The sequence below is a fragment of the Leucoraja erinacea genome, chromosome 17 (genome assembly GCF_028641065.1).
Source record: "Leucoraja erinacea ecotype New England chromosome 17, Leri_hhj_1, whole genome shotgun sequence".
Taxonomy (NCBI): domain Eukaryota; kingdom Metazoa; phylum Chordata; class Chondrichthyes; order Rajiformes; family Rajidae; genus Leucoraja; species Leucoraja erinaceus.
The window spans coordinates 11,959,832-11,977,232 of NC_073393.1; the positions used below are offsets into that span (position 1 = coordinate 11,959,832).

The following is a 17,401-nucleotide window of genomic DNA, read 5'->3' on the forward strand; positions in this document are numbered from 1 at the left end:
CTACGCCCAGGTAACTGGAGTGGAGAGGCAGCTGAAAGGTAACTGACTCCCTGCCTTCACTTGGGAAGGACAGTTATGGACTCCTACAAATGTCATTGCTCCCATGGCAGAGCAACTCCACTCTCTTTAAACCCCAACCTGCACCCTCCCTCAGCCAATGTTGCAGCACGCATGCAAAGGCCTCTCAGGTTCGAATCTGGATAGTTAAGATAGGTTTGACACTGTGATCAACAGACATACAGCCTGGATCTCCTATGTCCAGGAAAGGTGATGTAAAAATTCTCTTTTGTCAATAGAAATAGGAAATCGTCATTCGCACGATCATCTACTCAGTCTTTCGTTGATGTGCAAATATATCTCTCCTGTTACAGTATGAAGTTAGAATGAACAGCTGCATGCCACTCAAACACTTATGTGAAATGATAACCCGACCAGTGCAACCTGATTAATTCAAAGACACTCACACCATTTGCTATCAGGTTTTTACTCTGGCACATTAATACTTGAAACGCCAGGATTTAAAATCCTCTCAGTCATCGTTCTACTGCCTAAACCACACAGTTCCCTAAAAAGTGCACTTTTCCCTTTGTAAAAGGGTGTTGGGTAACTCACAGCCTTGCCTTATCAAGGGAAGAAAAGCTGTCATCCATTGTGCTAGAAGTGACTCTTTACTGTAGAAACAGTTAACTGCAGATGCTGGAGTAAATCAGCGGGACAGGCAGCATCTTTGGAGAACATGGCCAGGTGACAATTCGGGTTCAAAGCCTTCTTCAGAGGGACTTTTTGAGGGGGGAAAAGCAGGAAGAGAGGAGAGGAAGGACAAAGACTGGCAAGTAATGTGGATAAAGGTGAGAGGGGCAGATGACTGGACAAAGGACAGAGATGAAAACACAGGTGTGAGGCAAAAAGATTGATGAGTTGCGAATTGTGAAGCTAGAGGAAGGAATGTGGGTGGGTGGTGGGGGGGAGGGGAGAATGGGTGGCGGGGGGAGAACTTGGTAGTTACCTAGAATTAGATAAGTCAATGTTCATACCATTGGGTTGAAAGGTGGAGGCCCAGGACAGAGATTTCTACATGGTAATGGGAAGTTGAGGTAAAATGATTAGCAAATGGGACTTGGGTTGGCACCTACTGCATCTGGTGTTCCCAATGTGGTCTCATGTATATCAGCACGACCAAGCGTAGACTCAGCGACCGTTTCGCCGAACACTTGCACTCAGTCTGCCAAGGCCCACTGGATCCCCCAGCTGCTAAACATTAACTCCTCTTCCCATTCCCATATTGACAGCACCTCATATTCCACAGGTAGATTACAATGCAATTTGAGGTAACTACAACCCCCCCCCCCCCATTCCTTCTCCCCATTTCCTGTGTCCACCTGGACTAACACCTCCTTCTTCCTTCCTCCTATCCACCCACCAACATTCCTTCCTCTAGTTTCACTATTCACAAGTCTTCAATTCTTTTATCTCAAACCTTCTGTCTTTTCATCTCTGTCCTTTGTTCCATCATCTGCCTATCAAATACTCCCATCACCTGTATCCATCTATTACATGCCAGGGTAGACACAAAATGCTGGACTAACTCAGCAGGAAAGGCAGCATCTCTGGAGAGAAGGAATGGGTGACGTTTTGGGTCGAGACCCTTCTTCAGACTCATTATTACTTGCCAGGTTTGTCCTGCCCCTCCTCTCTTCCAGCTTTCTCCCTACCTCCCCCCACTACAATCAATCTGAATCCCAAAACATCACCTATCCATATTCCCCAGAGATGCTGCCTGACCAGCTGAGTTACTCCAGCACTTGGTGTTTTTTATTTTATAACCAGCATCTGCAGTATCTTGTTTCTAGTCAAGAGTCACGTGTAGACCAGTCGGAGCAAAGATGACAGCTTGTCTTCCCTTGATAAGGTAATGTTGTGCCTTACCCAACAATCTTTTACGAGGGGAAAAGTGCAGCGTATTTTAAGGTTATTGTGGTGTTTTAGGCAGTACAAAGATGACTGAGGATACCAAATCCTGATATTTCGAGTATCAATGTGCCAGAATAAAAACCCAAAGTCAAATTATTTGAGTATCTTTGGATTCATCCCGTTGCACTAGTTGGGTTATCATTTCACACAAGTATTTGTGTGAGGTGTAGCTGTTCATTCTAACCCACCATGTGTCTTATTGTGACTCTTATCTGTTTCCTCATTTGAGGGGAGCTGAAGGATGGACAATAAATGTTGCGATGCCTGCAAGGTCCACACCCTGCGATTAAATCATTTACTAATATTTTATTTGCACACTGTTCAGAATTCTCAAATATCCAAGATTTCTAAGTAGGTAATGACATTTATTTAGGAAACAGAAAATACTGCTTAGTTTTGATAGAGAACATTTGTTCATCTCTAAAAAGATTCCACAGATTTAAAACACTCACAAGTTTTGTTGAACATATTTGGGTCCTAATTTAGCTGGACAGTATTTCAGAACCAGTTTTTACATTTAACAAATGTCACCTTGTATTTGGCAAAATCATTCGACAGTGCCAGGTTCTTGCTATGCCCAATTATTAAGTCAAGTCTGTTTATTCTATTTTCCTTACATTGCATAAAAGGCAATCTGTGTTCTGTACCTATTTGGGAACGATGAACAAGGGGAAAAGGGAAATTTAAGAAAACAAAGACACAAATGTTTACTCACTATCACGAGTTTGAAGTGCAATATAGTCGAAACTGAGGATTAATTGCTACCAAAGTGTCTCTCGTCAATGGTTGCAATAACCATTTTCTAATGAAAGGTGTAACATCCAAAATATTCACCCACCTTTTTCTTGATTTAAATCTCTTTATTTGAATTTCACAGCAATTTGCATACATACAATGATAACAGACGTGACAGTCAAGGCATAATTGTGCAACAGTATGTAAGCGACCCTCAAAGCTCTTACCCTTACCCACCTTCAACCCACCCGAATCAGGTCGGAACCAAACGGGGACAAACAACACTCACATACGTACACATCCACACAAATATGGTAAGATAAACAAAACAAAAAGTACTAAAAAAAAAAGAAAAAAAGGGGGGGTCACTAATAACTGTAAATAAGTAAGTAATTAAAGAAATAAAAAAAGTGGGGGGGGGGGGGGGGGTTAAGGGGAGAGCAGCTGCAGTAGAGCAGAACAATGGTGGAGAGCACTCAGTCCTCTTCCGAGTCCGGGGACAAGTTGAGAGAGTTAACAAGTTCAAAGAAAGGGTTCCAGGTATCTAGGAATGTGTTGGTAGAGCCTTTGAGAGAGAATCTACGTTTTTCAAGCTTTAAATTGTAAAGCACCTCCTTAATCCAGCGGGTGTGTGTCAGGGGACAGGTGAGCCTCCAGTTAAGCAAGATCAGTATCCGGGCTAACAAGGTTGTAAAAGCTAGGACCCGTTTCACCGCAACAGAGAGGTTGGTGATGGGAGGTGTACCGAAAATGGCTGACAGTGGGTTTGGAGGAATAGTCTGGCCGTGGGCTCTGCTTATCAAGTCGAAAGCACTCCTCCAAAAGGCTGCTAGCTTAGGGCAAGACCAAAACACATGGCTATGGTTGGCAGGAGATTGATTACATCTGTTGCAGGTGTCCCTAACAGCGGGGTAAATTCTAGATAATCTTGCATTTGTGTAGTGGACTTTGTGAAGGACTTTGCATTGGATTAGGCCATGACGGGCACATATGGAGGAAGAATGGATCAAATCCAAGGCAGAGTCCCATTGCTGGTCTGATAGTTTCGTATTCAGCTCACCCTCCCACGCAGCTTTTAATGAGGTATGAGATTTCAATATAACTGACCCTAACAAGTTATACAAAACAGAGATGCATTTCTTCCGGTTGGGATCTAGAGCTAAGATGGTATCGGTCAGGGTTTCAGGGGGGCGATTTGGGAAATGGGGGAATGTCTTCTTCACAAAATCCCTAATCTGGAAAAAATGAAAAAGGTGGGAGTTTGGGAGGCTATAGTTGGACGAGAGCTCCGCAAAAGACAAAAAGATGCCATCCTTGTATAGGTTTTTGATACTACTGATACCGTTGCTATGCCAGGTTTTGAATGCGTGGTCAGTACTTCAAGTACTGACCACGCATTCAGATGTCTTGACTAAAGATGTGGTTTTTAAGCAGTGGGGTCAAGATGGAAGGGCCTTGTAAACCAAAGTTTTTCCGTAGTTGACTCCATATCTTGAGCGAGAGGGACGCAATTGGGCCTGCACCCACAGATGATATAGGAAGGGGGAGTTGGGAGCATAGGACAGACCGCAACGGGAGATGTGAATTCGCCTTTTCCATGTGTACCCAGATCGGTAGGTGGTCGCAATCATCATTCATCCAATACAGGAGTTTTTGCAAGTTAGCTGCCCAATAGTATCGCCTAAAGTCAGGAAGTGCCAAACCGCTGTCACTCTTAGGAGACTGCAGTATCGCCTTTCGGATTCTAGCCGGTTTGCTACCCCATAAATATTTAGATATTGTCCTTTCTAATTTATCAAAAAAAATTTAGTGATAAGTATGGGGACGTGCTGGAAAAGATACAGGAATTTGAGTAAGTATTGGATCAGTATGAATCTCCCCTAAGCTGGATCTAATGGCTGGAATTAGCCGTGAAGTCGCCTCGGTTCTGGCCTAATGGGCCAAAAGCTTCCCAGCTTTATCCCCAGATTCAAAAAAGTGTTGCCTAGATTTAAGCAGTCGTAGCTTAGCTTTATTAGTAGACGTGAGGTCAAAGTCTGTTTGTAACCTAAGGCGTTCTCTATAAAGGTTAGGGTCTGGGTCAGATGCATATTTGTCATCAATGTCCTTTATTTTTTGTAACAGGTCTGCCGTTTGGGACGTCTCGGTTCTTTTCAGGTTGGAGACAAAAGAGATAAGTTGGCCCCTAATATAGGCTTTTGAAGCTTCCCAGAGTATACCTCTTTCTAAGTCCGGCGAGTCATTCAGCTCAAAATATAAGGTGATTTGGGAGTGCAAGAATTGCATGTAGTGAGCCTCGGCTAATAATGAGGAGTTGAACCTCCACTGTTTAAAGGGGTTAGTTCGTTTACGAAAGTGGAGATCGAGGGAGGTTGCAGCGTGATCTGATATTACGATGCTATGATACTCGCTGGATTTGATTTTGGAGAGCAGTCTGTTATCTAAGAGAAAGAAGTCTATACGGGTATAGGTACGGTGCACGTGGGAAAAAAATGAAAATAATTTAGTCGTGGGGAATGTAAATCTCCATGGGTCTGTGAGCCCAAGTTGTTTGGCGAAAGCATGCAGAGTCTTACCTGATTTAGTTAAAGTAGAGGCTTTGTTCGAAGATCTGTCCAGTATAGGGTCTTGGACCAGATTAAAATCTCCACCCACAATGACGTGGTGATTTTCAATATTTGGGAGAGATGTAAAAAATTTGGTTACAAATGAGCTGTCGTCCCAGTTGGGACCGTAAATGCTGGCCAATATGACAGGTGTGTCTTGCAGTTTGCCAGGCACCATGACAAAGCGGCCAGCAGGATCCTCCACAGTTTTCTGTGGTTCGAACATAACGTTCTTACGAATCAGGATGGCAGTACCCCTAGCCCTATCATTACATTTCGAGTGAAATAAGTGGCTAATCCAGCCTCTCTTAAGCCGTGTTACCTCTCTGTTACGAAGGTGGGTCTCTTGAATAAAAAATATATCGCCTTTGAACTGTTGCAAGTGGGCCAAGATCCTGTCAGTCTAGGTAGGACTTCCCACCCCCCTCACGTTCCACGGGACAAATCTAAGAGTGTCATTTGTGTTGGCCATACTTAGCTATATCCAAGCGAGTGGGCAGAGAGCTGTAGTACTGCAAGTCGAAACCTTTGTCTTTAGTGTGCATTTCCAACATTTTCTATTTACTTACTTAGATTTGCAGACCTGTTTCCTTATTCAAAATAGCATTTTTTTTGCAATAACCTCAGCTTTAGTTGAGATGTTGAAAGTTACAAAATGTATTTGTGTACTCTTAATTCAAATCAGCTGTTAATTACTTTGTTGACTAGTTTCCCATTTTGATCAGTTAATTCAAACTGATTCAAGCATTTTTTAAGAAAAGATTTGAAGTGACTAGGACCGGGTTGGAATACTCATTTTATTTTCTATAGCTTGGCCCAGTTGCTAAAGGTTTGTTTTAAATTTCTATATTCAGATAACTGAATTCATGTTTTCACACACTTACTGCTGATAGTTGCGGAACCAAGCAACTGCATTCTCCTTCACACAGCAACAGTGATATGGGCCTGTCCCACTAACGTGACTTTTTCAGCGACTCCCGGCACCCAATATAGGTCGTTGCAGGTCGGCGAAAATTTTCAATAGAAAGATTGCTACGACTCTTTGGGTGACTGAGGAGACGACTCACGACCATACAGGCAACATGGTCGTGAGTAGTCGCCCATAGAGTCGTACCTTGTTCTGGTCGCCGCTGGATTTTCAACATGTTGAAAATTTTCGGCGACTTGCAACGACCTATGACAGGTGCCGGCAGTCGCCGAAAAAGACACACAAGTGGGACAGGTCCTATAACCATCTTAACAATGATGACAATGCTCCTCAAAACTGAAAGAATAATAAAATATTACTGCCTTTTACAGCAAGGAAGCGCAATATGTGTTACGTTAAGATGATATCACAAGGAATGACCAAGAGATTGCAATATACTCAAAGTATATAAAATCGACACAGATCAATGGAAGTCAAATCAAGAGAAGAGGAATAGTCTCTCTAGTATTTATAGACCAGCCATTCTTAAACAATGCAGTAATTAACATTGCATCACATAGATGAGGTTATAGAATCAGCAACAATTTAAGGCATTAATAAACCAGTAATAATTGTAGTACTTTTGACAAATATCAAACGTACACAAAATTCACAAACCAAAATATTTTTGATTTAGAATTCAATGGCAGTCAGCAAAGTGAGAATAAAAACTCTTTAAGATAACTAGGTACAGACACTCCGTGACTTACGCAATAGGCGACTTGCGTAAACTTGCATTTATATAAATAGTAAGTCTGGCAGTTAGTCATTTAAACACCCTGTACGATCACTCAAGTTTAGATTGGAAACAAGCTGGCAATGGTGGTGCTGCTTACCCAGAAGGCCAAGCGCCGCAGAAAGTGCCCTAACGGCGAGACCAAAGATCTTTGGCGAGACAGAACTCAAGCCGGCAATGCTTACCCAGAAGGCTGCAGAAAGTGCCCCTGATGAAGCCAGACGCCGCTGAGAGAGCTAATACTTCCAGTGCCGGACACAAAGTGCTGGACTAATTTAGCAGGCAAGCCAGCATCTCTGGAGAACATGGATAGGTGACGTTTCGGATCGAGATCCTTCTTCAAACTCATTGAGTTCTTTCGGGCAGGTGATGGGGATTCCAACTTTCATTAATTCTGACGCATATTGGTTCACGGAACAATTAGGCAAGACAGGGGTGACCTTAATGAATATTTCCCACTTATTCTTCAGCAGGGTTTCTCTGGACATTGGATTGCGAGAAGGCGATTTGTATACAGAATCTTTCACTTAATGACTTGCAGGAGTCATCATGCTGTTATGGATGTATGAAGTGGCTGTAGAGGCTATGATCCCCAAATAATCAGCACAGAAGGACAGGAGACACCCCCAGTAGGGCAGATCATAATTTATACCCAAGGACCACTGAGAGTGGGCAAACAAACAATTGTAAACTCCATAAGGACTGCCACAAACCTTTACTCTGCACCTGCAGTCTTACAAGGGATCAAGTCATTCGAAATATATACTTTGATCTCTTCAAAACAGTACATTGATGGCTCCTCAGTAATCAGTCAATTAAATTAATTACCTGGGTAACACAAGAGTCTGCAGATGCTGGAATCTTGAGCAAAACACAGAGCAAGGCAGTGAAGAAATCTAATGACTTGACAGCCACTTCAAGCTAATGGCCTTCATTACAAGAGGATTTGAGTATAGGACTAACAGGGCCCCGGTGAGACCACATCTGGAGTATTGTGTGCTGTGTTGGTCTCCTGATTTGAGGAAGGACATCTTTGCTATTGAGAGAGTGCAGCTTAGGTTCATGAGGTCAATCCCCGGGATGGCGGGGCTGTCATATGAGGAAAGATTGGAAAAACTGGGTTTGTATTTGCTGGAATTTAGAAGGATGAGAGGGAATCTCATAGAAACATATACAATTATAAAAGGACTGGAATTGCTACATGCAGGAAAAAATTTCCTAATATTGGCGGAGTCCATAACCAGGGGCCACGGTCTAAGAATAAAGGGGAGGCCATTTAAAACTGAGATGTGAATAAAACCTTTTCACCCTGAGAGTTGTGAGTTTGTGGAATTCTCTGCCACAGTAGGCAGTGGTGGTCAATTAACTGGATGAATTTAAAAGAGAGTTAGATAGAGCTCTTGGGGCTAATGGAATCAAGGAGTATGGAAAGAAGGCAGTTACGGGTTAGATTGTGGATTATCAGCCATGATCACAATGAATGGTAGTGCAGGCTCGAAGGGCCGAATGGCCTCTTCCTGCACCCATTTTCTATGTTTCTATCTGAGGAGAGAATAGGCAGGTGATATTTCTTCTTCAGACTCAAATTCAACATATTCTTTACATGTGCCACAAACATAACATTCATTGCTCACAAATGGAGATGCTAGAGAGTAATGTCACTCAGTCTTAAAAATGAGTTCTGTTATTTCTGCTCTGCTTCCTAGTCTCATTGGAATGCCGTAGTAAATTGTCCCAGGAGTTACATACACAAAATTGTTCTGAGCGGTTGTATAAAGACCTTCAAAGTATGGATTCAAGAAATAGGCAGCAATTGCTAGAGGAAAGATCTGTCCACCGTGGGTATGACCTGTTGAAATAATAAAATACATTAGATGTTGGATTTGTAATGGTAATCATCAACATCAAGCTACTAAATTAAAAAATGTTTAAACTCGCACGAGTAACGGTAGGTACTCAGGAAATCCGGTAAACTCGTGACGTTTTTTCAACACTTTGAAAAATGTCCACGAGTAAGAAAATAGTCGTGATGAAAAAAATTGCTACTTTTCACTCGTACGAGCCATTACGAGACATCCACGAACTCCTACGGACCTTCTCCGAGTTCGAATCAGGGGAAAACTCGGGAGAACTCTTGAATTACCTCGCACAGTGGGACAGGCCCTTAACGTTTGGTGTCTTTTCTTCACGTACAATGCAGTTGAGCAAAGGTCACTGCTGGGAATGTAGAATCAATTAAGTAGTATAAACATTGACACTCTGTCACACTGCCTGCCAAAAAGTTATGTTTCTGCCCTTTACTAATTACTTCCAGAACTGAAATGGGAGAGCATCTGAAGACTGATCATCAGTTACCAAACCTACAAAAACAAATAGAAACAAGAGTCATTTTGATTAACCTACACATATGGTCAAGAATGAGAAAGCTCTATGTCCGAGCATGTTTCTGTCAGAAGTGGAACTTCAAATAATAATAAGATGGGAATCCAGGCTCAATTTTTAACATTAGTTGGATTGTGGAGTATCTTTATCACTATCCTAGTCAGGGTAAAATAATGCAGGAGTCCAGGGATTGAAGATGAGACCCCCAATATGCTACAGTTCATTATTTCACAATGTAGCACAACTTTCATAAGTAGATCATAAGTGATGAGTAGAATTAGGCCATTCGGCCCATCAAGTCAACTCCGCCATTGAATCATGGCTGATCTATCTCTCCTTCCTTACTCCAACTCTCTTTGTTTCACAACATTATTAGGCAGGACCTCAGACGGGTATATTGGACCCAGCAGTTATTGGGCAAGTCCACATTTGACACGTGGAAGTCACTTAAAGGCTAATTGATCAAAGTTCACGACTGGCTAGTTCCAACACGGAGGAAGGACAATGATGGCAAAGATAGGGAAACTTGGATGATCAAAGAGATGGTGAAAAACAAAAAAGGAAGATCATGCATGGTTTAAGAGGATGAAATCAGAGGGAACCTTTGAGAAATATAAAGCAAGGAGGAAGAACTCAACTGGGCGATTGGAAGGGCGAAATTGACATTCTTCACACATTAAACCCCTTCTCATGCCAAGTGCCCACACACATCAGCTGTTTGCTTTGCAAAGATAATGTGTAAATCTATAACACTTCCCATAAACCAGAACCATTTTGTTGTATGTGCTAACTGCGCAATGACATAAACCAAAGCCATAAATCAACATCTTTATCAAATGGAGCAGAGGCTATTAAATAACACGTTTTAGTTGCATAAATCCTTTAGCCCAGATGGAAACATAATTAATATCGACCGGGAGGGCAGACACCACAGCAGTTCCTCAAAATATTTTTAGCTCAATAGTCATTTGACGCTGGTCTCCAACTGTTGACAACTACAGATAAATCACCATGTTAATATTTGGGAAACCATTGTGAGGAGTGTACCCACAAACTAGTGCCCCACCAATACTAATATATCGTGCCTATTAAATCTTGCTGCACAGACATGTTGTGACATTATCACACCACCACTCAAACTGCCAGCCAGTTATACTGTCAGCATATTCCATCATCAACACTGATACTTGCATGTGGTCTGGTACATGATCAGTCATTTGTATGGAATGTAGTTAGGGAATATTAGCTGGTGTGGGGGAGTATAGATTGGATAGTTTTAGGTAAAGGATTAACACCAAGTTTAATATTAGCTCTGAGGAACTTTGTATGTCCATGATGTTGTTCAAACACTTATTCAAGTTACTTAGATACTTTTTTCCCCACTAAAGGATAAAATTAAACATATAATAATAAAGTATTTCATACCAGAGAGAATCAGGCTGATATCTGGCCTGCTTCGAAGAGCACGTTTGGCGGCTACTGGCTGGTGCGCTAACAGCACGATAGCATCTTCAGTACTACAGCCATCCAATGCTTTCTTCAAGTCCATACCATGTCCAGGATACCTACACAAGAAGCAGCAAACGTCAAGCCAAGAGATCAATATTACCTGGTATACTGACTGGCGAGCTTGTGCCCACATTTCTCTTATAGAACGTTCTGATGAATTTAATGAATGAGTTAATGTATGATGAGGGTTTGACAGCTCTGGGCCCGTACTTGCTGGAGTTTAGTAGGATGAAGGGTATCTCGCTGAAACCTACCAAATAGTGAAAGGCCTGGATAGAGTGGACATGGAGAAGATGTTTGCATAAGTGGGAGAGTGTAGGACCATAGGGCACACTCAGAATAAAAGGATGTACCTTTGCAAAGGAGATGGTGAGAAATGTATTTTGTCAGAGGATGGTAAATCTGTAGAATTTGTTGCCACAGATGGCTGTGGAGGCCAAGTCATTGGGTATTTTTAAAGCAGAGATTGACAGATTCTTGATTAGTAAGGGTGTAGGTCATGGGGAGAAGGCAGGAGAATTGGGGTTGAGAGGGAAAGATAGACCAGCCATGATCGTATGGCAGAGTAGACTCGATGGGACACATAGCCTACTTCTGTTCCTATGAATTATGAACTTATGCTTATTGTATTTTAGCTCTTCCAAGGCTAATTTTAGACCCTCTGCCTTCCAACTCGTTTGAAATGCAAACTTTGGCTTAAACTCTCAAAATTTGCCTGCAAATATCCTTTTCTGTTTTAAAGGAAAGCAACGACCTTTCTGTGATATCTTGCTATTTGACAGCATTCTAAACCAGTTTATAGTCCTCAGTTAACATTAAGACACTACAAACAACTTAAGACTTGAATCATACAAAATGGCACCAGAAACATGGCAACTCTTGTGCACTGTCTCAGTGTTATCTACTGTTCCTATATTCTTGTGCATGGGTATGATTGTACAGAAATATTTTACTGAACTGTATGCAAAAAAGGAATGTAACTGTACTAGGTACATGTGATAATAAAGTACCATTGAACATCTGTGAATCGAAGGCCAACCCTGGTGACTTCACTGCCATTTCATCTGTCTAATGGCAGCACAGCCATCTTCAGAGGGGATCAAACCTCAAGCTTGTACCTTTTAGTGTATAAACCGAAATTGATACAAAAGTAGTCATCTCACCTGTTATTGCCCCATTAGTCAGGAAATATGGAATATATTAAAAGTGTGGCTGAATCATCTACACCATGTAAATACATAGAAAATGAATGTCTGCATTTGCATTAAAGATTAAGCCACCCTCTGGCTGGCTGCCTGCTGTATGATGGGAAATGAAAACTCCTATGTTTACTGTGTTAATCAGGAGCAACATATTGTATTATTTATTGTTATTCTGTATTTATTTTACACCATTTATACTCATTTAACACTAATGTAATTAATATACACACACACACATATAGAAAAATAAATATAGAAGCCTGTACCTTATACCACAATGGTCGAGAAAAACAAGTCCACCAAGCAGCACTTTAACAAAATCTGTGGTGATTATCCTATTGAAATCCAGCACTGGAATTTACTGAACACATGGCTGCTTATGGGCTAGAGAGAAAACATAAAAACTTCCCATTTGTTTTTCAAAAGCCATCCTTTCATTGATTTGAGGAGGAAGGAGAAAAGCAGGTGTATTTGTTTTTCTCAGAAAGGCTACAGCATTCCACATCTCTGGAACACATTCCGCAAGGGGCAGTGTATACGGAGAAAACTTATAAAGATGAACTTACCGTAACATTTCTGCTTCAACATCATCGACCCCAGCCAGGCAGAACCAGTCATTGTTGCCACTGGGGCTGTAAATCTTGACGTGTGCATTGTGGAGAGGCTGAACATTCAACGACTGTAGGTGCGTAAACCAGTTGCTGACATCAGCACTGTAGTAGTCATGGTTACCTGAGATTCACCCAGAAAGATGGCACAAAGTTCATTACTTTGCCTCCTAAACTGCTTCCCAACTAAGTGGGTCAGAATGGCATGCATGAAAGAATGGCAAAAATATCAATAATTTCCCAAGAAATCTGAGATAATTAATAAAGCTGGGAATTTGCAAGTTGAACAACATTGGGGAGGGGGGGGGGGGAAGAGATTGTTTTGGTGAAAAACTACTCCTCCATTCTAATAATATGTTCCACATAAAATGCCAACTTCTACTGTTCTGAGCTTGTTCATGCATTTGTTAGTAAAATACAAAGCAGCGGTTTTCATTGTCTCCAGAGTCTAGAGAGTTGATGCAAAAGTGGATAACATGAAACTAGTGTGAATGGATGATTGATGGTCAGCATGGACATGCAGGGCCCAAAGGCCTGTTTCCATGTTGTACCTTTCAATCAATTTCTTTACATCTGGGCAGCTGCATTTAAGCTTTCACCACTCATCCCTTATCTTGTTCAACCCATCTCATTTTGTACTTTATATCAGACATTCACACCTTCTCTCTCCGACAAGATGTTCCAAACAGTCCCTAAAATAATTAACTATACAAAGCTATTTGCTATGCCAGATGCAAATCCACAGACTAACTAGACTTACTGTCTGACAATCAGGGGCATGAAAACATTCTGAGCAAGAGTCTTTTCAATTTTTATTTCACAACCTTCTATTTACCAGCAGTAATTAGCAAAATATTTATGGAGAACGACAAACATTTCTCAGTTGGATTAAAATGTTTGCTGGAGATAGTAACAAGGAAAAAAAATGGATAACAAGCAACTCGAGATTCATGTCAGCTGTTGTGAACTAGGAGGCCAAAATAATCCTTTCGGGCATACAAGGTGATTTCAAGGTCATCGGCCACAACATATATGCAGAAACAGCAATGCAAAGCCAAGGCTGTGGAAAGACAGAGGCACATGGGGTTATATTATATTTTCGTTTTCCAGCTGAATCCTATAGCTGCCCATTATCTACAAGTAATATTTCTTCCATAATAAAAATCTACATTAGCCATTGGCACTATGGGTATGAATTCAAGTTGTGTCTTCCATACTATGAGCCGTTTTCTTCGAAGGTTGGCAGATTCACCAATCATTCTGCCTTCCTAAACTGACTGATTTTGCAATTATCCTTTTGCATACCTCATTAGTTCATGAGTTCTGGGAGCAGAATTAGGCCATTTGGCCCATCAAGTCTACTCCGCCATCCAATCATGTCTGATCCATCTTTCCCTCTCAACCCCATTCTCCCGACTTTTCCCCATAACCCTGATACCCTTACTAAGAATCTGTCAATCTCTGCCTTAAAAATATCCATTGATTTGGTCTCCACAACCGTCTGTGACAATGAATTCCACAGATTCACCACCCTCTGACTAAAGAAATGCCTCTTCATCTCCTTCTGAAGGTATGTGCTTTTATTCTGAGGCTATAGCCTCTGTCCCTCGACTCTCCCTCGAATAGGAACATCCTCTCCACATTCACTCGATGCAGGCATACTGGGACTTTGAAGTCAACAACCTATGTATTTAGCTTCTACTCCTCCAAAGAGTGTAGAGATTAAATCTATAGGTTATTCTGTTGAAACGTTTCTGTAGAAGTTAAACAGATGGGTTTATCTGTACCATTTCTATAACTGCCTTGCTGCCGCATATCTAATATAGTGAAACTTTACCTGTAACAAAGTACGTTCCTAATTTTGGCGTCAGGTTTCTCAGAGGCTCAGAGGCTGTTCTGAGATTGACCACCTGGGAATCAGTCAGGTCACCGACTATCACGATGACATCTGAAAAAGATGCAGTTATTTATATAACATGTCCATCTCATTAATTAATCAATGATATATTTACAAATACAGCAGTTTTAAATCACAATTAGATCAGCCTCCATCAGTCACAACTGGAGGACACACAGCAATCTGTCGCTGATGGATTGGGATACATTGCACCTCATATAATTGTACATAATGTGTAACCAGAAGTCCCGTACATCTAACTGACATGTGGTATTTAGCTTAAGTCTTGAATCGTTTATGCATGTGGCTTACCTGCATTTAGTTCATTAACCATTTTCACAACCGTTTCAAGTTGGGTCCTTCCCACTGTGGGCCCTAAATGAATGTCAGCCAACAATACCATCTTCAAATTGTGGAATGACCGAGGTAGCTTGGGGAGAGATAACTCCACCTGTTTGATCACTGGAGGCTGGCGTGCATTGATGAGGCCCATGACAGTGCAAGCAAGCGTAAACAGGAGGGCCAGGGCCACGGAAATAACATTCCGGTTTTGGATGGACGAGGGAGCCCGTCTAAAACTGATCAATCTCTGGGCCTTTTCCAATAGCCCTAATACAAACAGACTGAAAATAAGGAAAATGTAGATTCCTAGGCAGGAGTAGGAGACCATGGAAAAGATGTGAGGCTCCTCTGAAACCAAAGTCAGCAAAGAAATGAAACTGGAATGTGTCAGGAATAGAAAAACCACAATTGTGATTTTCCAGAGGGTAAAACACTTGACATGATTGCAGGAGGCTGTACATAAAGTGTGCAGGTTGGTGACAATCTTCTTCCAGATGTACCGCGAACCGATTGACATGAGGATGTTGACAAAGAGCAGAAACTGCACGCGGAACAACTTCAGCAGTGTGGGTTGATCAATGTAGTCTCTTAAACTCCTGGAGATGACCATGGACAGAAACACAACGGCAGCGCCCAACGACACTCGGATCTCCCAAGCCAACCTGCCGATAATCAACATTTCCCCGAGCCCCCTTTTTTTAATCTCCGGTGTGCTTCTCTTCTCTATAAATGTCTTCCGCCGGTTGCATAAACCGGTTGCAATTATTTAGAGGGTTGCTTATCCGATGCCTACTTCCTCATCCACGGGTCAGGAGCAAGCAGGATTTGCAGAGCAAGAGAGCCTTTCGACCACCCAGGAAGTGCGAGAGCGCCTCGCGGCCGATGAAGGAGCTGGCGCGCGGGCCGCGCTTTGCAACAATGTCCAGGGAACGTTCCATTGGAACGTTGCACCGGGACCTTCACGTTCCAAAGTGTTGCCACCGGGATCCCTGGGCGCCGGCTGCAGCGCGGCCGATCGCAAATTTTCCAGATGAAAAACGTAATTTAAACCTTAAACCTTCAAAAAAATACCCAGCAGCGCCCCCTTTCCTTTCACTTTGCAAAATAGCAGACGTGCTCTACAGAACGCTCCCTAAATAACCGTTATTCGGCGGACGAAAGCATTGTATTGCATTAACAAAGCACGGTTACAAAAGATTAATGGTTACAAAAAGTAAACACATGCACGCACAGAATGGAAATATTAAGTAGGAGCTCCGGATGATCATTTACAGAAATAAAACACAAAGTGCTGGAGTAACTCAGCGGGTCAGGTAGCATCTCTGGAAGACATTGATAGGTAACATTTCGGGACCCTTCAGATTTTGCAGTAGGGGGGAACAAAGCTGGAAAACAGGTGAAGGCGGAATAAAGACTGGCAAGTGATAGGCGGATACAAGCAAGTCTCAGGAGATTTTGTACTTTCGTGAGCTCATGAACTGCGAGCAGTAACATTTAGCGCGTTTTAGCGAAAGGTATTAGTGATTAGGTTAACTTTTAGGGAACATTTAAATCTCGTATGAAGATTAAAAGTCACAAATTCAGTTTTCTCCATTTCGTTTTCATCGCTCCATCAGCAAGTCAGGATGGCCGAGCGGTCTAAGGCGCTGCGTTCAGGTCGCAGTCTCCTCTGGAGGCGTGGGTTCGAATCCCACTCCTGACACATTTTGTTTTAAACTCGCGTTTAAATGGTATTGACGTATTTACTATTACAGATAAACAATTTAAAAGTTCATGGGTTATTGATAAATGTTGTTTTAAAAAAAAACGAAAAAAGTCAGTTCTGTATTTTATTATGAATTTAGAATCTCAGCTTGAAAGCTGCTTTGAATTAGTAAATTCATTTTCTCACAGTCCTGCTTTAAAAATGAAAAAAAAAATAGACGAGTGTGTTTTAAGACACTGAGATGGGCTGGAAAGGGGTGCCCCTATGACGGTTTGTAAGAGCTTTATCATTTAAAACTTGTATCACTTAATTTTGAGTTTACGTTTCACTTTTTTATGTAATTGTGCGTTGGGAGAAATGATACTGTCCTATTATAAATTCTTAGCCATTTGAAATATAAAAACATGTTATTGTAATTTTTATTGCACAAGGGCAAAAAGGGCCCAGGCGATAGCTCTGGCGGGTAGCATTAAGGACAATCCCAAAAGATTTTATAAATACATACAGGGGGAAAGGTAACTAGAGAGAGAGTGGGACCTCTCAGGAATCTCTGTGTGGAGCCACAGGAGATGGGCAAGGTCCTAAATTAGTATTTCTCCTCTGTATTTACCGAGGAGAAAGACAGTAGGACAGAGGAAATTGGAGCAGTCACTGGAAGTGTCTTGAGAGCAGTCAGGGTTACTGTCGAAGAAGTACTGAAGGTAGTGTCGTGTTTGAAGGTAGACCATCTCCAGGACCTGA

The 17,401-nt window shown here is 41.9% G+C and overlaps 1 protein-coding gene and 1 non-coding gene across 2 annotated transcripts; one reads left to right on the forward strand and one right to left on the reverse strand.

The window, feature by feature from the left end:
* Positions 1-6,145: 6,145 nt before the first annotated feature.
* Positions 6,146-16,048, reverse strand: tmppe (transmembrane protein with metallophosphoesterase domain). Its single transcript, XM_055648533.1, has 5 exons — positions 14,926-16,048; positions 14,554-14,664; positions 12,675-12,840; positions 10,823-10,962; positions 6,146-8,864 (listed from the first exon to the last, which is right to left on the reverse strand). The coding sequence occupies exons 1-5, from the start codon at positions 15,632-15,634 to the stop codon at positions 8,674-8,676; spliced, it is 1,317 nt and encodes a 438-aa protein (XP_055504508.1). The 5' UTR covers positions 15,635-16,048; the 3' UTR covers positions 6,146-8,673.
* A 526-nt stretch (positions 16,049-16,574) lies between these two features.
* trnal-cag (transfer RNA leucine (anticodon CAG)) lies at positions 16,575-16,657 on the forward strand. Its single transcript has one exon. It is a non-coding gene; the product is annotated as a tRNA-Leu (tRNA).
* Positions 16,658-17,401: the final 744 nt, after the last annotated feature.

Excerpts from the sequence above, each read along its gene's own strand:
- tmppe (XM_055648533.1), bottom strand. The coding sequence starts at position 15,634 with ATGTTGATTATCGGCAGGTTGGCTTGGGAGATCCGAGTGTCGTTGGGC. Across the intron at positions 14,665-14,925 it reads GGTTAATGAACTAAATGCAG|ATGTCATCGTGATAGTCGGT; the intron begins GTAAGCCACATG and ends CATCTTTTTCAG. Across the intron at positions 8,865-10,822 it reads TATCAGCCTGATTCTCTCTG|GTCATACCCACGGTGGACAG; the intron begins GTATGAAATACT and ends TTATTTCAACAG.